At 45.5% G+C, this 20,354-nt stretch overlaps 2 protein-coding genes across 6 annotated transcripts; one reads left to right on the forward strand and one right to left on the reverse strand.

Annotated features, from left to right (window-relative positions):
- Positions 1 to 927: 927 nt before the first annotated feature.
- LOC138211845 (uncharacterized) lies at positions 928 to 6,787 on the reverse strand. Its single transcript, XM_069171991.1, has 7 exons — positions 6,623 to 6,787; positions 5,220 to 5,323; positions 4,940 to 5,114; positions 4,734 to 4,845; positions 3,578 to 3,663; positions 2,914 to 2,984; positions 928 to 2,496 (listed from the first exon to the last, which is right to left on the reverse strand). Exons 1-7 carry the CDS (start codon positions 6,754 to 6,756, stop codon positions 1,343 to 1,345), a joined length of 1,836 nt encoding a protein of 611 aa, XP_069028092.1. The 5' UTR covers positions 6,757 to 6,787; the 3' UTR covers positions 928 to 1,342.
- A 2,241-nt stretch (positions 6,788 to 9,028) lies between these two features.
- Positions 9,029 to 19,395, forward strand: LOC138211828 (uncharacterized). 5 transcript variants are annotated; one of them, XM_069171955.1, is made up of 8 exons: positions 9,029 to 9,474; positions 10,233 to 10,376; positions 12,140 to 12,803; positions 13,109 to 13,247; positions 13,427 to 13,614; positions 14,582 to 14,722; positions 15,295 to 15,479; positions 15,684 to 19,395. In XM_069171955.1, exons 2-8 carry the CDS (start codon positions 10,332 to 10,334, stop codon positions 16,944 to 16,946), a joined length of 2,625 nt encoding a protein of 874 aa, XP_069028056.1. In that variant the 5' UTR covers positions 9,029 to 9,474; positions 10,233 to 10,331; the 3' UTR covers positions 16,947 to 19,395. The 5 variants fall into 5 exon arrangements, with proteins under 5 accessions (XP_069028056.1, XP_069028054.1, XP_069028057.1 ...); XM_069171953.1 differs by having other exon boundaries at positions 9,029 to 9,273; XM_069171956.1 differs by having other exon boundaries at positions 9,029 to 9,273; positions 13,427 to 13,599.
- Positions 19,396 to 20,354: the final 959 nt, after the last annotated feature.

Consider the following 20,354-nt stretch of genomic DNA (forward strand, 5'->3'; position numbering starts at 1 on the left):
GTTAACAAGTGAGGTACAAGAGTCTACTACTTTTTACCCAAAGGTTGGGTTAAGTAATCCTCGAGTGGATCAAGGGCACCGACACAAGGCTACAGTAAGCTGAAAAAGTGTCTCAAAGAAAGTGTGTCTTCTCTCCTGCGTGCAGCTCTTTTTATCCAACTTTTCAGGAAGTGCTTTTACCATATATAGACACATCCAGTGTGAAAGTCCCTTTAAGGCGACACACACACGGGGGCAAACATCTCCCTATATGGTAAACGTTTACATTAGCTTCGGCCGATGTTTATATTACTAGGAACACGATAAACATTCATTCTTTTGAACAAATAGCATTTTCATATATGACTACATAGAAGCTTTAGCTTAGCGGGTTGGTTACATGATCGTTAATAATATGCAATGCTGTTTAGCTGAGTATACGCCCTTCGTTAGGACTGTCACAGTTCCACTCTTGAGCGCCTGCACAACAGTTTTTAACTTTATTTTGAAACTATATTATTACATTTATGGCTCTTTCTGTCTGTAAGAGAGATATATAGATGTATAGATATCTGAATGCTTGGTCCTCATGAAGGTTAACGAGCACTTTAATTATAAATCACCTGTCAGACTGATTAAGTGTTCTTTGTCATGTGATGACGCCAAACACTTTAACCAGCAAGCAAATCCATGAATTAAACCACCAGCAGTATTATAGCCATTTGAATACCAGCACTATTTCTCCATATAACTCTGAACTGTAGTACTCATGGAACTGAGTCAAAAGGGAATGAGTTCATCATCAGCATGTCGTCATGGATACGGCAGGTCAACACCAGGTTCTCTAACTCAGGTTCAGGTTTTTATTTTAGATCCGTGATGTTTCATGTGAACATTTTAAAATTATTGGAAAGTTCCACAATTAAAACGAAGTCCAGATGTTGTTTAATAAGACTGATCATTTTCTCCCTCAGATGTTTGTATGAGTTCTGACTCAAAGGACTTTCAGTTGGACCTCCTTTCCCCTGCTCAGCTCCCTTTATGTCCCTCATCTACACTGAAACACATCAACCACAGTATATCCCGTGTAATTAAGTCCCACTGCCAGTTCCTGTTGAGTCTGACTGACAGCGTGTCACTGCGTTGAGGTTTGTGATGATGTGTGATGTGATGACATCATACTGCCACAGAACCATCTGACTACTCAACAACTGAACTCACCGAGCTTCTTAATGAGTTTATTGGCTGTTGAATTGTACAATTTTTTTTTTGTGTATTTCAGTCTGTTCCTTCGTCACATCTCTGCTTTGTTTAAACATCAAGTTTCTCCAAGAACAAGTTTATTAATCTGATTTGAACAGAATCAGCATCTGTCTGAACTCCCATCAGCCCCTGCAGCCCGCTCCACCGTCAAACCCAAACTGTGCAGGTCCCATCCCGCCACTAGCTCCGCCCACTTCCTGTCCAACAGGTGGCCACTGTCTGGGCTGGGCAGGGCGGAGGTGACCATCACCACAGCAGAGTGACTCGGTTCGTCTTCGTCCTCTGAACCAACAGAGTCTTTTTTCTCTGCCGTCACTCCTCCAGTAAACTGACTCAGATGAAGAACTTCATCTTCGGCTCCAGAGTCAGTACCCGACCCACCAGGATCCTCATCGACCCAGAACAGTTCTGTGGACCCGGACTTGTCCGATTCTAACCCTCTGATCTGCAGAAGATCCTCTCCATCTGATCCTTTACTGTTAACAGAACCTCCTGTTTTCCCCGGTCTCTTCTCAGCCATCCTGTCCACTAATTTATTAACGTACTTCATCGGTTCTGACCGCAGGACAGAGTCCAACTTCTCCTCCTCCGGTCCGCTGTGTCCTGACTCTCTGAAACCGTCTCCTTTGATACTCCTGATGTCAGTCTTCACTCGACTGCCAGAAAGACTATCATAGATATTTAAATCCTGAACCGAGCCGAGTCCACTGGTACCAGGTGGATACCCGGTACCAGGTCCAACTCTCTCACTACCACCACAGCTGATGTTCAGACACACTGAGATGACAGCAGCCTCCTCAGTAGAGACGTAGCTGCTGGTGTTGGACATCATGTCTCCTGCAGTGGTCCCGACGGCACCAGAACCGTCTCTGGCCGAGTTGGACGGACCGTCGCCCCTCGAAGAACAAACACCAGGATCCTGTTTACAGACAGGGACCGTCTCTCTGGCCCGAGCAGCTCCGTCTTCATGTGGTCGACTCTCATCTGACATGATGTCATCAGTAGCCAGATGTTCCAGCTGTCTGTCCTCCGTCACCTCCTCTTCTGTCCGTCCTGATGTGTCCCACTCGGTGTCCTCCTGTTTATCCTCCTCATGTTCCCGTGAAGAAGTCTGGACCTTTTTAAGGTGGACATCCAGTCCGTCCTCCCCATCTCGCCCCTCCTCCGCCTGAAAAGACATCCCCTTCGTCCTCGGTGTCCCCGTCTTCTTCTGTCCAATGAGCCAGCCTGCACTACTGACCGTCTTAAGAGCATCTTAAGAGAAAAACATAAAGTCAAAATGATGTATATGTTGATTTGAACTCGTAATTTATTTCTTCATTCCTTTCTAATGTCCTGTCTCCGTCTGTAATTTGATCTGTTCTTTTGCATTTATTTCTTTTTTCAAATTACATTTTAACATGTTTTTATGTTCCTCAATATCTATTTTTATGTGAAACACTGCATGTCATTTTCTTGCTGTGAAGCACTGAGCGGCATTTCTTGTATTGTAGGTGTTAGACAAACAAAGTTTAGCATTATTATTATTACATGAACAGATGGATAACGCCACATGATTATTACATTTTCCTGCACAGTGACCACTAATAATCAGATCCTTTATAATTACTGGCATAATAATCTTCAGATACCAGCTGATGTAGTTTTTTTCTGTCTACATCGAGAACTTACAGAGGTTTACGTCAGTGCACGTGGAATCACAGCAGGAGCACACGGAGGGTGGGGCTTCAAGCTCCTCCCACCTACACACGCAGAGCAGAGTTTTCCGTTAATACACACCGTTGACTTCATCAGAGACACAACGACCCAAACAGAACAACTGTCGTGAAGCAGAACACTGGAAGGAAGGAAGGAAATTCAAGTCAGAATATTTTATTTTAGGATGATTAAATGTTTTCCTTTAACATAAATAATGTCTAATAACTGGGTACATTTAGTGATTGACAATAATGTTCATGTTTAAGGAGGAAAAAAGATTGTGATATTTGTGAATTTTGAGTTTTTCAGTGTTCAAAGTTGCTGCTTCAAGTCTCAGTGCAGCACGTGTGTGGGCACAAGGTGGCAGCGTTGATTACGAATATTGTTACTCTCCCACACCTGCAGACTTTATTTTTTTTTTATAATTGGAAGATTTCTTTGCTTGAAAAGTAATTATCTAATGTCACTATTATTCTATCGCTGCCACACATGAACGTGCTCATGCAAATGGAAGAAACAGAGGAGACAAATCAGGTGTTAAAAGTTCAGTGTCTGTTTTCATGTTGTTATTCCTCATCGTCATTCTCATTAGAAATTGACGAGTACCAACCACGTCGTCGGAGTTTTGTTTGCTCACCTGCCTGAAGCCTTGTTGTAGCTGCAGGACTTTGCGGTGTGTGATGGTGTGACACCGACGGACATCGAACAGTGGAGGAACTGCAGCTACACACACACACACACACACACACAATCGCATGTCAGTCTGCAGTTTTTGTTTAAATAATCTGTGTAAAAAATATCAAGGATCAGTAAAAACAAACATTTTCTTCTGAGTAGATCAACATTAATAACTTGTATCGTTTCAGAATGATGATGTTAAAGGGAGTTTTTCTTCACGTGGGAACTATTGTTGTTTGGTTCTTTTCTAAAATGAACTCCGTGTTAAATGCCTTGAAATAACTTCTCGTGATTTGATGACATAAATCAAATTGACTGTTCATCATTTAAATAAATACAAAAAAAAGAAAAGTTCAGTCCACCCCAACATTTATCACAAGTTCAGATCCATCAGATCAGAACCAGGTTCCAGTGATCAGAACCTCCTGATCGATGGACCGGTGGAACCAGTCTGAGTTAAACCTCTGACCTCGAGGCTCTGCTGCTCTCTGTGCTGCTGAAAGTTGTGATGTCATCACACTGAGATCTAAAGAGGCCTGAAGCCTTTAGAGAAAAGGTTGCGGACGTCCGTCAGATTTAAAAAGATCTCCAGATGATCAGAAATAAGGAAAGTGAGGACAATTATCTTTTAGGGGTGTAGATTTCAGTTTGTGCAGGACTGCCTGCTGCAGCAGATTCAGACCAGAGCAGACGGTCCAATGTAAAAAACTTCATCCAGGATCTGCAGGGAATCCTGCAGCAGTTGGTGTCAAAGTTCAAAAGATGAAGCTGAACCAGAAGTGGATTTTTTTTAACAGGATAATGAACCTCAGTCCACGAACAAATCCACTGAGTAACATCTTAAAAAGAAGCTGCGGAGTCAAAGTCCAGACTTGAAATGTTGTGGGAGGATGTGAATTGGCAGAACATCCAAGAAACCTTCAAACATCAACAGCTAAATAAAATTCATCAAGCTGATGTCAGAGATGGTGGACGATTGTGTAAAACACCTACAGGAAGTTATTTTATAACTTTGAGACATCACGGTTTACTTCCACAGTTCAGTCCAGCTTTAGTCTGCGAAGAGGTCGACTCTCAGAGTACGAGACACCTCTCATTAAAACTTGTGGTTTTACCTGAGAGACTCCTCTGAAGAGAAACGCATCCACAGAGAACTTGATCACACTTCCTCCTCCTCCTGACAGGAAGTAAGAGCGGCTGCCCTCCCTCCTGCTGTCCATCATGCAGCTGCAACCAAAGGGTACAAAAATCATCGATTAAAGAGGCAGTCAACCTCGCTAAGAAGTGTGTGTGTGTGTGACTGTTGCTACAGGAGACGTACCCATAGTTTGAAATAATATCCACTCTGGGAAGGCTGTCTGGATCTTTGGAGCTCGTAGCGTAGCATGAGTCCACATAGAGCCTCTCCCCCACCAGCGGAGCGCCGGCCTGGGCCACGAAATACACCGGCTCCCCCAAAAACAACCAGCGGCCTCGAGGGAGGGGCTCCCACTGGGCTGGTGTACACACACACACACACACACACACACACACACACACACACACGAAAAGCTGCAGGACATTTCCAGATATTCAGGGTGATCACGAAGCCTTCCTGTTACCGTTGCAGACGGTGAGGTTGAAGGCGAGTTTACTCCGGATGCTCTTCAGGAAAGTCGTGTGCTGAACTTGAGGTCTGAAACCGACCTGGTACGAGTAATGAAACCTGAAACAGAAAAAAGGGATTTTCACACATCAGATGAAATCATCGGGGAAATGGACGCACAGTAATTCACATTAAGCATGTTCCTAATGATTTTGTCTGCTCTTTATCTTTATAACAAACTCGAAGATAAACACCCGTTTCCACGGTGACATCAGGTGGCCAGAGGAGACAAATCTCAAAGTGAGCTCCATTTTTGAGGACAATAAAGTTACATTCTGTTTTTTTTCCCGCCAGCTGGTCAGTGCTTTACTTCAGTATTTCACCTTTGTTATTGTCCAGTTTCTGTCTTATCAACTAGTTCTGTTCTTAGTATCCGTTTCTATGACTGCATTCATAAATTTGTACTTGTGCTACTATTTAAAAGTAAAGGTTAGAAAAAACAAACTGAAGAGTGAATTGTGACCAAAGCAGGGACTCATCTGACTTCAGACAGTCTTCTGTATCCCGACCAGACTGAATATAAAAGTGTTCGTAGCTTCCGGCTCTAAAAAATGAGGCCAAAGCGGAAATGTCTTAAGCTGCAATACCACCGAATGCCACTAGAGGTCGGCTCCAAAAAGCCTCCGGCTCCATAGACTCCCATTCAACTTCTCTCATGAAATTCTCACTCAATAAAATTTTCTCCACAAGTTTTCTACATCTCATTTGATAAATTGACTCTTCCAGATTAGTTTTCTGGAGGTCCATCTGAAAATAATCCCTCATTAATCAGAAAATAAGATTCAAAAAGACCCGTTTTTGGGGGTGTCTGTTTGATTGACAGGCCTGTGGTGCAGTCAGGTTACAGCTATCGGTGGGCGGGACGTAGTATCGTCAGGTTTCTAATCAGATCAGTTAGAGACACCGCTGGCTCCTCCCCCAGCTCGTCCAAATACGAACACTTCCTGCTCCAAACCGCTCCGAACTAGCAAGATGGTGACGGACAGAATCTGAACTGGAGGATTCATAACGTTCACAAACCAACGATGACATCACTGATGGATGGTAATTGGTCATCTCGCCTCAGTCTCCTGTACAAGTCTCTTCATCGATGTATTTAAAGTTCAGCCTCAATGATGGCAGGTAAAGTCGGATTCTGGATCCCAGGATGACGCAGGATCAGAAAATAACAGAATACTTCTAAACGCTGCCTAATGCCCTGAGACAGGAAGTGACAGATGGATGGGCGGGTGAAGGAGTTACCTGTTGTAATGGCAGTGGATGGGAAGGTGGAGGAGTTATCCGTTGTAATGGCAGTGGATGGGAGGGTGGAGGAGTTACCTGTTGTAGTGGAAGTGGATGGGAGGGTGGAGGAGTTACCTGTTGTAGTGGCAGTGGATGGGAAGGCTGAGTGGTGGAACTCTGATGACTACGCCTTCTGGAGGTGGACTGTAGGACAGTGAGTAGGTATACACCAGTTGACCACCAACAACCTGAGGATTATAAAAATTCATTTTTCAATCCATAGAAATGTAATACCAATAAAAACCATGAAGATCCTCAAGTTTAACTCTTTAGAGAACAAAAGTCTCAAACTGTTTCCGTTGTAGACCCACTGTTTTCGTTGTAGACCTACTGGACCCGTTGTAGACCCACTGGACCCGTTGTAGACCCACTGTTTCCGTTGCAGGCCAACTGGACCCGTTGTAGACCTACTGTTTCCGTTGTAGACCTACTGGACCCGTTGTAGACCTACTGGACCCGTTGCAGACCTACTGGACCCGTTGTAGACCTACTGTTTCCGTTGCAGGCCAACTGGACCCGTTGTAGACCTACTGTTTCCATTGTAGACCTACTGGACCCGTTGTAGACCCACTGGACCCGTTGTAGACCCACTGGACCCGTTGTAGACCCACTGTTTCCGTTGCAGGCCAACTGGACCCGTTGTAGACCTACTGTTTCCGTTGTAGACCCACTGGACCCGTTGTAGACCTACCGTTTCCATTGTAGACCTACCGTTTCCATTGTAGACCTACTGGACCCGTTGTAGACCCACTGTTTCTGTTGTAGACCCACTGTTTCTGTTGTAGACCTACTGGACCCGTTGTAGACCTACTGGACTTCATATGTTTGTTATGAACTCAAATATTCCTCCACCGTAGGCCTAATTGAATTATTGGATGTGTATGTAACACCAGTGGTGTCCTGACCTTTGACTCCCCGCCGCATTCCGCCAGTCCATGGTGGAAATACAGGAAGCGCGGGCTCACTCGGCTGGCTTCACACGAGCCCAGCCGGAACAGGAATGGCACGGTCCACGCACGCAGCTGGAGGCGGTCCACGCGCACCGAGATCTTATCTATCCCGCACCAGACCTCCACAGCGCGTGCGCCTGTCCCCTGCACGCTCTGCTGTTGTCTCGTTGGCGGTAACAGCAGCGCGGTCAGTCCGGCGGGAAGCGTCGTTTTATGGGTGCCAGGCCGGAGCAGCTCGTGAGCTACGAGCGGCTGTGGCGCGTGCAGGAACACGGGGAGGCGGTGGAATAACGGGGATCCAGCTTGCTCCGTTTTCACCTCCTCCGACCACGTCGCGCGCTGGACCGGACCTCCCCGTGTTCCGTGAAACGAGCTCCAAAGAAGCCATGTGAACAACAACATGGTCTGACAACCAGGAGCAGCAAGAACAAGTGCCGGAGTCCGAGTTGTGACCTGAGGAGAGTCCTTCTCCGCCTCATTAGCACACCTGCCGCCCCGCTGATTGGCTCCTCTTCAGTGTCAGGTGTTGAGGAAGTTAGGAAAGACCCGCAAAGAAAACAAATACTCAGTCACACACGATTTTTAATTAATTGATTAAATACATTTAAAAAAGGCAGCCGATCACTCTGCAAGAATCATGACAGCACACACATTTATTGCTTATTTCTCATAATCGTATTATTAACATAAAAAACCCCACCAGAACAAAACTTAAATGAGAGATGAGAGGACAAACAAACATGAAAGACAATCGAGTTTCTTTTCTGTGATAAATCAAACGTCATCTCCTTCAAACCAGTCTGTGATTAATTTTGTTATATTAAAAAAAAAGTCCACATCCCACCAAACATGTAGTTTCACCACTAAACACTGTAGTGCCACCCTCATATATGTGGAATATTTTGAATTCATTTATTCAGCTTCTCTGAAAATTGATAAAAGCTCTCATCAACCCAACAACAGTTTAAAAAAATAAATCATTTTAATACATAAATTAAAGCTTAAAAACGCCATTAAAATTAAAAGTTACACATTGTTGGTCAAACATTTTAGCCAGTGAGCTGTTAGATCAGGGTGAGTCTGAAGAAGTCTGTAATTCTCTGCTGTTTTTATCCGAACGTAACTAGCTGCTGTTTTTATTAAAGCAGAATAAAACAAATAAAATCCAGGATGAGCAGCGAGGCTTGAGCTTGTTCCACCGGAAGTTGTGGTCTTTTATAAGGTAAATGCTAACACAGAGCTAATTAGCTTCGCGGCCAGTTCCTGAGTTTAATCCCAGTAAATTACTGAGTTTAATCCCAGTAAATTACTGAGTTTAATCCCAGTAAGTAACCAGTTCATCTCGGTCATAACACCCATTTAATGAACATCGGTTCAGATGGCAGGTCCACGTCTCTGTGTTTAAATACTGGCGGACCTTCGCCGTTCCGACATGGTGGACGCGCAGGCGCAATAGCGGTGACCCAGCGCGGCGGCCGATGACGTTGGCACGTTTCTGTAAAAGACACGCCCCCTGAAGTAGGACCGGGGCTGGCCTTGGTTCGGCAGCGGCGGCTCACATGACCGCAGCGGTGCCGCCTCCCTGCTCTCAGCAGCCGTGCAGGTGCTGACTCCAGGCGGCACACTGACACACGGACCGGTTAACGGCCCACCGGAGCCGGTGGCGGGTTTCAAATGAGTCGCTGTTTCGGTGTTCTTAGCAGGTTGCGCGTGTCCGTGTGCCGTGCCCTCAGGCTGCCGTCGTGCCCATGATACAGGCCGGTAATCCTGCTTGAGGTGGGTGATCCAGTCCATCTGTCATGTCTGCTTTGTTTAAGGACTCAGATGTCCTCTGTGATGTCCCGATGTCCACACACCGGCTTTGTGAGACCGACACCGGTGCGGACCGGAGGAGATGAAGGCAGCCGTCCTCACCGCCGCTCCTCCGTGCACCGACACACATCTGTGTTTGAGGGAGGCTGTGACGGCGGTAGGCCGGTAATCCTGCTGCAGCATTCATTGTTTTACACGTTAGTCATCTACTGTATTGTTAATGAGGCCGGAGTTAACCGGTGGTGTTCAGTGCAGAGGGTCCTGACGGGTGCAGGATGGAGGCTGACATCCGTCTGTGGAGCTCCTCACAGCCGAACATCAGGTCCTCCCACCGGCTGCGGGCTCCGGTCGCAGAGGACCGCCCTGCAGTGGAGCATCGACACCACCGACTCAAGTGTTATTATTATTAGTTTTAAATGCACTTCTGTCCCTCATCATCAGTTTCCATGTTTGTGCCCTTCACTGAGATAAGTCCATGAAGGAGAAACTTTCTGCTCATTTGTGAAGGTCTCTGAAATCCTGGAAAATACAGTTCTACACTGTTTAATGGAGAAAAGTCCAAAAGACAAGTTCAGTGAGGAAAATACTCTTTAAACCAAACTTCCTGTTTCCCTTTTCTGAATCAGCGTTATTCTGATTATGACAGATTATGCTGACTGCACAAAACAAACTGGACTGCAGTTTGTTGAGTATCAACACAAAAGAAGCCTGAAAATTACTTCTAGTCACAGTGCTGACAGAGTTCACAGCACTTAAACAAGTCATTACAGATAAAAACCTTTGTTTTTTTATCTGTTTCATGACTTCTGCTGCTGCCTGCAGGTTAAACACAGAGTGAACGTGTCTGAAGACATCTGATTTCTGTGGTTTCATCATCCAGTTTAAATTCTATAAATCTTTTTTCTGTACGTCTCATTTTCCAGGACGCAGCTGTGGACGTTACATTTGATCAGCTGCAGTGAGAGTCGCAGCAGAAAGAGGACTTCCATAATTCATGTGCTGCTCTGTGTCTGCTGAGCACGATGAGTACAGACCGACCCAAACGCAACATCATCAAGAAGAAATATGTGAGTGACACTTTCTGTTCTCTCAGACAGTTTGATGTTTTACAGCTGTGGTGATGGAATCAGCAGATTGTCTTTGAAATACTTCTTTATATAACGTTAAAGAATAAAACAAACCTGACACACTGGAACGAGTCAACTTCAACTGAATGAGTGTGTTTTAGAAGCTGATCAACACCTCACAGGTTCAAAAGAGAAAACCTCCTTAATTTAAGGGAAAACCTTAAGAAACCCAAAAAGGACTCACACATTCAACATAAACCAAGTTTTAATTATCAATATTGAAATCTCATCACATCACATGTTAAAACGTTCGGGCATGAAGTCATGTAATTGAGATAAACTTAAGGTATTAACTTTATCAATGTGCTATTATTCAATTTCCATGACTTTAGATCCAAATAAAATATATTTAATGTTGTTTTTCACCAGGCAGTGATTTGTTTTCCTCTAATCAGAAGGCCTGTCGTGACGGGACGGTCTGAGTATAATCCACAAAATGTAAAGATTGATTACAAAATGAAAAATGACACAAGATTTCAATGAAATACGAAGGAAAGAAAGAAACAAAGAACAATAAAAAAAGATGCATTTAATTAAAATAAACCCAATCAAAACTGAAATCAACCATCCACCTCAGTATGAACCAGAGTGGCTCGATAAACTGCACCAACATATTCATATGGTGGAATATATTCTTAACACTGGGCTCACTGCAATATCACTGGATGCTATTTAGTCCAAAATTAATTAAACAATATGTTATTGGATAAAATGGTATTTGCATGAACATGAATTCAAATCTTTCTTAAAAACTCAAACTTTCTAAGAAACAAACATGTCTTTGTGTAGAAGGTGAAGTTCAGCTCGTCAGTTCAGGTGACAGTGTCTCCAGTCTGTTATTACAGCTGAGTGGACCACACAGGGAACATCAGGGAACATCAGGGAACGTCAGGGAACATCAGGGAACATCAGGAAACATCAGGGAATGTCAGGAAACATCACGGAAAATCCGGAAACGTCTGTGAACGTCAGGGAACGTCAGGAAACATCAGGGAACTTCAGGAAACGTCAGGAAACTTCAGGAAATGTCAGGGAACTTCAGGAAATGTCAGGAAACTTCAGGAAATGTCAGGGAACATCAGGAAACTTCAGGGAACTTCAGGAAACGTCAGGGAACGTCAGGAAACATCAGGAGTCAGTCTGAGCCGGCTGTCTGCAGACTGGTATTATTATGTATGTGTATATATATAATAACAATAAGATTAAATAACATAAACTAACATAGAATAAGATGAAATGACATAAAATAAGATGAAATAACACAAAATAAGATGAAATAACAACATAACATGACAAGATGAAATAACATGAAATAAGATCAAATAACATAAAATAAGATGGTGTCAACTTGTACACATGAAGCATAAACACCTTTATTACAACACATATTCATCAAAGAATGCAGCTTGAATATGATCAGAGTTGTCATGGCGATTTGTCCTCAGACTTAACAACAATAATCAATCGGTCTGAATGTCAGGAAGTCACTGCTGGAAATTACAAGTCACAATTTGAGAAAATGTTAAAATGTTTTTCGTTTGATGTAATATGATGATTTCTACTGTGTGTGAGTGTGTGTGTGTGTGTGCCTGCCTGCCTGTCTGTCTGTGTCTGTGTGTCTGTCTGTGTGTGTGTGTGTGTGTGTGTGTGTGTGTGTGTGTGTGTGTGTGTGTGTGTGTGTGTGTGTGTGTGTGTGTGTGCAGGACATCAGCGACGGGATGCCGTGGTGTGAAGAACGTCTGGTCCGCAAAGTTCTGTTCCTCTCGCTCCGGGAATTCAGAGACAAACACCGCGCCACACACAAACACACGCACGTGCACAAGCGTGCGCACAAGCGCACCGCCAAAAACACACACGTGCACGCGCCACGAAAGACGGCGACGCTACCTGCACGGAAACACACGCACACACGCACGAGGACGAGTGCGCACACGCAACACAAGAGAGTCGCCTGCAGACCGCGAAACACGCAGAGACAGACACAGAACACACACGTGTCCAAACACACACACACTCATGAACGCACAAACAAAGGGCAGAAAACGTCTCAGGACTCACACACACCAAAAAGTAAATGTACTCACACACTGCAGAGCAACACAACGCCCTCCACACTGTGCACAGGGAAAGTACACACTGTACCACACACACACCTGCAGCATCCTCCTCGTCTGTTCCAGAGGACGCTGCGCTCACACAACACACACAACACACTGCTGCTGCTCAACTCTAAGTACACACACGGTGCCAAACACACACGCACAACTCACTCAGCAAAGAACTACACACCTAAACACACCGCGGCGCTGCTAAGCCCTCCGGTCCCAGCCAGGACTCTGAGGTCACACACTCCCATGAGCCTCGGCGGTCAGTACCTTCATCACTCCTCTTCATCACTGCTCCTCCTCTCCTGTACCTTCATCACTCCTCTTCATCACTCCTCCTCTCTCCTGTACCTTCATCACTCCTCTTCCTAACTCCTCCTCTTCTGTCCCTTCATTGATAAGTATTGCACGTAGGTGATGAAGATATATTGTTGGTGGTAAAGTCGCAGGATGTATTGTTTATATTTATTTATTATATATTAATTGTTTATGTTTTATATGCTGCTGCAAGTGTAGCCGGTTTTTCATAGTGAACCTGCTTCCTGTGACTCCTCTTGTTCCCTGAAGGCTCTCTGGTTAACGGGATCAGCCGGTGTCAGTCACTGCTGTCCGCCAGTCCCAGCTGGAGCTGGTCCTTAGAGACCCGGGCCGCCCAGCGCCGGGCCGCCAGCATCCACCGGGACAAGGACGACCCGGCCAGCAAAAGGTAGTACTCTCCTGAGTCTCAGCAACACCTGGAAACAGCTGGAGAGGAACCTGCAGGAAGATGCAGAGAGAGGGATAAGGAAAATAAGATTTATCGTGTGTGTGTGTGTGTGTGTGTGTGTGTGTGTGTGTGTGTGTGTGTGTGTGTGTGTGTGTGTGTGTGTGTGTGTGTGTGAACAGACCGCGGCTGCAGGCGCAGAGGAAGTTCGCCCAGTCCCCTCCCAGCTCTCCGGGGCCGTCGGTGCTGATGACATCAGCGCAGAGTAACCACGCCCACAACCTGGCCGTCGTCACCTGTCTGTCCCGACGGCGACCGAAGACCGAGGACTTCCTGTCCTTCCTCTGTCTGAGAGGTGAATCTCTACAAGGTGCCCAATACATGACCGCTGGAGGTCTGAACGATCACACAGTCAGGGACAGCAGCCGAGACACATATTATTATTATTATTATTATTATTATTATTGTTATTATTGTTATTATTATTATTATATAACGCACTACTGTGGGTATGATAATTGTTTCTGAAATTAAATTAAAAGGCTACCACCCTACAATCCTGAATTATGACAGAGAGGAGGAGCGAGCGTTTCCTTTTGCTTTCTCAAAGCAACAAAAACAAGCAGTGAGCTGCATGTTGTCCGCCCGGCATCGATTCTAAAAGTGCTGCCGAGAGGAGTCAGCTGTAGGTGAAGAGGAGGATCTGTCTCCTCCTGCCTCCTGCAGATATGTAATACAGGAGCAACACAGATACAATGATCTGCTCTAAGAGAAGAAGATCTATTGCTGCTCGTTCAGAGGCAGCGAACAATGAACAGAGTAACAGTGAAAATCCAGCAGAGCTGCAACCAAGAGTTGAGCAGCTGCTGTCAGCTGGATGGCTGAGTGTCAGGACTGTTTCCCAGAGAGGAGCTGGATGAGCAGGAGGAAGTCTGACAGTCGTAGTGTGCAGCTGACAGCAGGCAGAGTGACGGACGCCCTGCAGCCTAGGCTCCGCCCCTCTCACACACATTTAGATGTGTGAAGGAGCCCACTGACAGTCGCCATCTGACTTCCTGTCTTTCCACCAATCACAAGGCTGCAGCTGAAAGGAGCCAGTTCAGGAGAACCACAGGTACTGACCTGTGGAGGGAGCAGACGTCTGTCTATCCGTCCGTCCTGTTTTCAAGAAGACCGTCAGAGGATAAAGAGAGCTGTCAGCTGATGCAGTGATGCACACGGAGTAAAACCAAGACTCATTACAAAGAGAGGAGTCATTTACACTGAACCTACACACAAACACAAACACGCACACACACACACATCATAATCAATAACAGCACGTTCTCTCTCATCAGGTTCAGCAGCGTTGCCGAGCAACATGGCCTTCTTACCGGGTAGACGAGAGAAGGAGCCCGCTGACAGTCGCCATCTGACTTCCTGTCTTTCCACCAATCACAAGGCTGCAGCTGAAAGGAGCGAGTTCAGGAGAATCACAGGTACTGACCTGTGGAGGGAGCAGACGTCTGTCTATCCATCCGTCCTGTTTTCAAGAAGACCGTCAGAGGATTTCTTTAAATTTGACACAAACTGAACTGGAGACTTGAGATTTTAAGGGGTCAAAGGTCACTGTGACCTCACAAAAACACATTCATGCCATAACTCCAGAATTCACAAAGTAGTTATGACAAAACTTCAGAACAAATGTCCGAAAAGACATTTGATAATCAAAGAGGTCAAAGGTCACCTTCCCTGTGACCTCAGTCTCTCTGTCTGTCAATCAGCGATGGAGCAGAAACACAATGTGTCCATCATCCACGTGTGGTCACATCCTGAATGTGTGACTCTGATCTGAACTGCAGATTGTGTAGATTTTTGTGTCAGGTTCAAGCATCATCTGTTGTCATGGCAACAGGGAGACTATGTTGACCAGTTGGCAGTAATTCCTATCAATCTCTTAATCTTATGTCTCTTAAAACTTGAATGATTTGGGTCAGTTTTAGATTATAAAACAGATTAACCACGAGGTGATCTCGTTTTTGTACTTCTTTCCCTGCCGACCGTCCTTCAGGTCAGCGGGACGCCCGGACTCCCAGAGGGAGGCCTGCAGGCTCTGCAGCGGCTGCCTCCTTCTGCCCTCTGACAGCCCGAGCACAGAGGAGGAGGGACCGGGAGGAGAGACAGGAGAGGAAGAGCCGAGAGGGGGAGGAGGAGGACGGGAGACACCTGCTGAGACCTCGCCAGCTCTCCCTACAGGTCAGGAGGACTAACGAGGTCTGATCATCCTCTCTGAGGTGATGATGATGTCTGGTTGTATCATGAAGGCTGAACACTGACAGACAGGTGTCTTGGTTCTGGTGTGGTTCAGTGACACAGTGGTTCTGGAGAACATGACGTCTCAGCTGCTAAAATATTCATCCCCCGGTCTCAATACAAACACATGATTTTTGTCTGTTGCAGGTTGCCATGGTGACTAGAGTCTCCGAACAAAGAACTTCCTGTGTCAGGTCTGTCAGCCCTTTAAAGCCCAGAACGGGGGTCGGCAGCAAACAGTCCCCCAGGCCGAGCGGTACCTGTAAACAGGGCCGCCAGCTCCCAGGCAGAACCACGGACAGAACCCAGGACACCAGCAACAAACACCTCTCCCTGCAACACAACCACCAGCTGCCTCAGAACCAGCACCTTCCTCTCCCCCCACAGACTGCCTGCAGCAGCACCAGAACCTTCAACACGCTCCAGAACTCAGGAAGAACTTCTCACTGGACTCAGACACCGCTGACCAACGGCTCGGTGACACGACAGCTTGGTGACAACCCGGCGATCCTGAGGGTGTCCAGGAGGAGGAGGGGCCTCCCACCGGACACCAGCCCCGCCCCCCCACATCAGGCTCCTCCGGACAATCAGTCATCGAAGAAGATTAGAGCGCTGCAGAACAAAGATGGCTCATCGGAGGTCCCACAGACAGACGGTGATGGAGCGGAGGGCGTGAGCCATGTGGGTGGAGCCTCTGCGAACCATGTCAGTGGAGCCTCTATGAACCATGTGGGTGGAGCCTTGGCGAACCATGTGGGTGGAGGCTCTATGAACCATGTGGGTGGAGCCTTGGCGAACCATGTGAGTGGAGCCTCTGCGAACCATGACAGAGAGCTTCCACAGGACGCACGTGACGGTGGAGGAGAGGTGAGTCTTGTCAGCGAGGACCCGAAGGACCAACTTCACAGAGAACAGTTCGGTCCGACAGGTGAACGGGTCAGCTTCACTGATGTCATCACAAACTGTGACCTCACGCCCGTCAGTGAGGTCATCGTGACGGAAACGACGCTCCAGACGAAGCGGACCGCTACGATCCCAAAGCCACTTCAGAGGACCGCTGACCTGAGGACGAAATCTAAAACTACAGCTGCTCTCGACTTAGTGACGTCTGCATTCATCCACACCGAGCCAGCCGACAGTTACTCTGCCAAGCACACCGCGAAGGGGACGAACAAGGGTACCAACAAGAACATTACCAAGTGTACTTCACCAGCCAGCGGTTCCACCATTCACAACTCTAAAGGTGCTGTAAAATCCTCTTCCAAGGGGACCGCGGAGGACAGGACCAGGGACAGCAGCCACTGTAGCACTACCAAGGGCTCTACGAAGGGGCTTCCCCACAACAAGTCGACTACCTCAGCCATCAGAACCAGAACCAGGTGCAGTCCCAGAATCCTCCTGAAGCGGTAACACCTCGCAGTCTGGAGGTATTCACTCTCACTGTCCTCCACAGTCAGACTGTTTAAAGAATCCGGTTGGTCAGAGGCATGATGGTGATGATGATAATCATGATGATAAGATGAAGGCTGGTCAGATAGTGATCTGTTCTCTGATGTTGTCAGTGGTTGTGGGATCATTTTCATCCTTTACAAGTAAATTAAAGTCAAACGGAAGGCAGAAACACTGTTCAGTGGATTGTAAAGTGAAGCCACTGATTTTTTTATGCTTCTATATCTGGACTCAAAGCCTGATATGTTTTTAATCTTTATATTCTCATGGAAGAAACACTGGTTTAATGGACCTGATCGACATGTCCCCGTAGCTGCTGTTAGTACTCCGACTGTCAGGTTATAGTACGAAGCTTAAAAAGGAATAATGGGCTCAGTTGTGTCTACATCAGTGGTTCTGGACCGGTCCAGCCTCAGGATCCACATCCTTCAAGTCATCAAGTCACAGAGTGTTTGAGCTGATCAAATTTATTTGACTAAAAATGGTGCAGTAATACACAACACACTTATATACTATTAAAAATAGTGCAACTTGAGCTAAAAACACAATAAAATAAAAAGCATAAAAAGAAGTTTTATCTTGTCCAGTTTGAAAAGTCTAAAATAAACTGTATAAAAATATGAAATAAAAAACCACTCATCCAGAATATGATGAAAACACTGATCTGAACCTGTTTCGAAATGTCCCAATGAGTCCGAACTACTGATGTAATGTTAGTTTTTATCGTTATTGTCACGGCAACGCTGTCAGCTAACTCTGCACTCACATTGCATCATGGGAAATGTATCACCTTCAAAATAAAAGTGCAGCAGCAGAAGTTTTTCGCTCCACCTTTTTTTTTTCACGCACACATTACGACCCACATTTGGGTCGAGACCCAGCAGTTGAGAACCACTGGTCTAGACTTACACAAGTTTTTCACCTGAAAACCCAAACAAAAGGATAAGATTAGAGGTTTGAAAAATGTGAAATTTAGTGAACAACAATTAATTTTTTACAAATAAAACTGATTTTATTTGTGGTAATCATTCCTCCTGCTGTCCATTAAAGGATCCGCTGAACGTCTGCACAGATGTGGACGGCCATCAAGTCCCCCCGTCACTGTTACTCAGTGTGAATAATTCCAGCAGCTGACCCGGGTCACTGTACATATGAGTGTGTGATTGTTTTATAACATACGTGAGTTCACATGTTCTTTAAGAAGTCTCTGACATGTGAGGACAGCAGGACTCTGTTCTGTCCTCCGAACGGAAACCGGTGGTGTGAAACCAGCTGCACGTTCACCAGCCACAGTCTTCATCAGCCTATCAGAGGGGCCACCGGTACCTCCGGGGCCTCCGGGGCCCTCAAGGGACAAAAGACTAAAAATACAACCGCAAAAGTGATGTTTTTATTTACCGATTTATTAGTTTGATTTTCCTACACTAAAGTCTGCCTGAACTGTACAGAGAAGTAGAAACATGGAGGTGCCACATGTTTATGTTGTTCTACATTTAAATGGATCAGTCTGTGTGAACTGATGTGTTCATGGAAGTAGCATGATGCATCCCGCATCCTGCATCCTGCATCTCCATCAACACACAGCTGCTTTGATTCTAGTCATTTAAACTGTTCCACAAGGCTGCACTTGAACGAACAGGAGAACCTGAAGGAAGAACCGTGACGAAGTCATCAGTGTGGATCTTATTTAAAAAGGAGAAACAAAGGAAAAGATGTGTGAATAGAATCATTTTACAATAATTTTGTCTATAACTGGCTCATGTAACTCTGTTGGACTGAACTCAAATATTAGGATGCTCAAAGCTCGGTGGGTTCATGAGGATGCCATCAACGGGTTCTCGGATCAGAACAGATCAGTGGAACCACACATAGAAACAACCTTCAGCCCTTCTTTAACATTAGTTTTTTTTATCACTGTGGTGTTTCAGTGGAGGATCTCGGATTGGATAACAGCTCACAGTGTGTTGGTGTAATGTTAGTGGTTCCAAACCATTTGTTTTTTAGGAGATGGAGAACTACTTTGAACTTTTCTCACTGCTCTTTGAGCTGTTTGGGAAAAAAACATAAATGTTCAGTATATTTGATGCAGTTAATTTTCAGCTGTGGATGATATTCATCAGAGGAGCAGTTCTCCATCTGAGAGATAAAAAGGTTCCAACATAATATAATCAATCAGTTCCTTCCTTTGTTTCTGACTTCATGTATTTCTGTGTTTTAACATTAATGTGATTTAAAGTGTTATTATGCTGTTGATCACCTGTTTAGTTATGTATGAACAAACCCTTTCAGCCTCACAGGAATATGACAGATAGAAGACATAAATATTTGTGCAGCAACATTTAAGATATCTGTAAGAAGTCTGTAAATGTGAAGGATTTGAATTTTGCAATAAAAGGAGTTTTTATATTTATCCTCGAGCAGCATTGTGCTTTTGTTGTTGTTGTCTTGGCTGTTTGGTTGGATGCTTTGGTTCACGGAGAGGTGAACATCAGCTTTTCTTCAAGGATCTCTCTTTAGGCTGCATTCATCCTTCTCTCTGTCCCTACTGCTGAGACGGCTCCCCTATCATAATGCTACCGCCACCATGCTTCTCTACAGGGATGGTATGAGTCACTTATTGACATGGTGCAAGGAGTCTTTGATCCGTCACATCAGATTATTTTTTTCCTTGTGACTTCTGTCACTACACCACAGACATGTGATTGATGAAGTGCTGCTGAGATGATTGTTCCTTCATATTGTGACCGGGCCATCTAACAGGGCCTCGGACTACAAGAGCCTGCAACGCCACTCTGGGAATTTCACCCACAGAATTATCAAATATGCTGAGTCGTGAGTTTCTGGTTGGAACATTTATTGAAAATCAAGCAGGTGCATTCCTCCAATTAGTAAAAAAAAAAAAAAAACATAATAAAAGTCAAGTTATTACAAAAGGATGTTCTAAAAACTCTAAAGTTTCTGTTACACCGACCACATCACCAGCACAGGGGTGTGTGTGTGTGTGTGTGGGGGGGGGGGGGGGTGAAAGGGTCGGTCCCAGAGTGCTTCACCACCACCAGTATGGAAAACACACACACACACACACACACACACTGTAACACAAGAACACAGGTTCAGGAGACACAGCAAAAAAAGAAAAGAAAAAGGCATGCAGGAGATAACTCAGGGCAAGAAAAGGAGACCTCCACCTGGAAAATGTAGCAGCACAACCTTCAACCTGCAACAGTTGGTTTTCCAATAATCAGGGAAACTCCCTCTTAGGATGAACAATTAATATAATTGCTCCAGATAATGTGAACAGGGAAGAGTGGGATCACCTGTTCTCCATTCATGATTAGCAGGTGGGGCAGGAATCACAGGAAGGAGCCT

The sequence above is a fragment of the Embiotoca jacksoni genome, unplaced genomic scaffold (assembly GCF_022577435.1).
Source record: "Embiotoca jacksoni isolate LCO1_2020_lvr unplaced genomic scaffold, fEmbJac1.0.p SCAF_50, whole genome shotgun sequence".
NCBI lineage: Eukaryota > Metazoa > Chordata > Actinopteri > Embiotocidae > Embiotoca > Embiotoca jacksoni.

What these genes read in the sequence shown, in the direction of transcription:
- LOC138211828 (XM_069171954.1), top strand. Translation starts at nt 10,332, where the DNA reads ATGAGTACAGACCGACCCAAACGCAACATCATCAAGAAGAAATAT. An exon ending in ACATCATCAAGAAGAAATAT is followed by an intron (nt 10,377 to 12,139) that starts GTGAGTGACACT and finishes GTGTGTGTGCAG; the next exon opens with GACATCAGCGACGGGATGCC. An exon ending in CGAGTTCAGGAGAATCACAG is followed by an intron (nt 14,723 to 15,294) that starts GTACTGACCTGT and finishes ACCGTCCTTCAG; the next exon opens with GTCAGCGGGACGCCCGGACT.
- LOC138211845 (XM_069171991.1), bottom strand. Translation starts at nt 6,756, where the DNA reads ATGAATTTTTATAATCCTCAGGTTGTTGGTGGTCAACTGGTGTATACC. An exon ending in ATCCACTGCCACTACAACAG is followed by an intron (nt 5,324 to 6,622) that starts GTAACTCCTCCA and finishes TTTCTGTTTCAG; the next exon opens with GTTTCATTACTCGTACCAGG. An exon ending in GATATTATTTCAAACTATGG is followed by an intron (nt 4,846 to 4,939) that starts GTACGTCTCCTG and finishes CTTTGGTTGCAG; the next exon opens with CTGCATGATGGACAGCAGGA.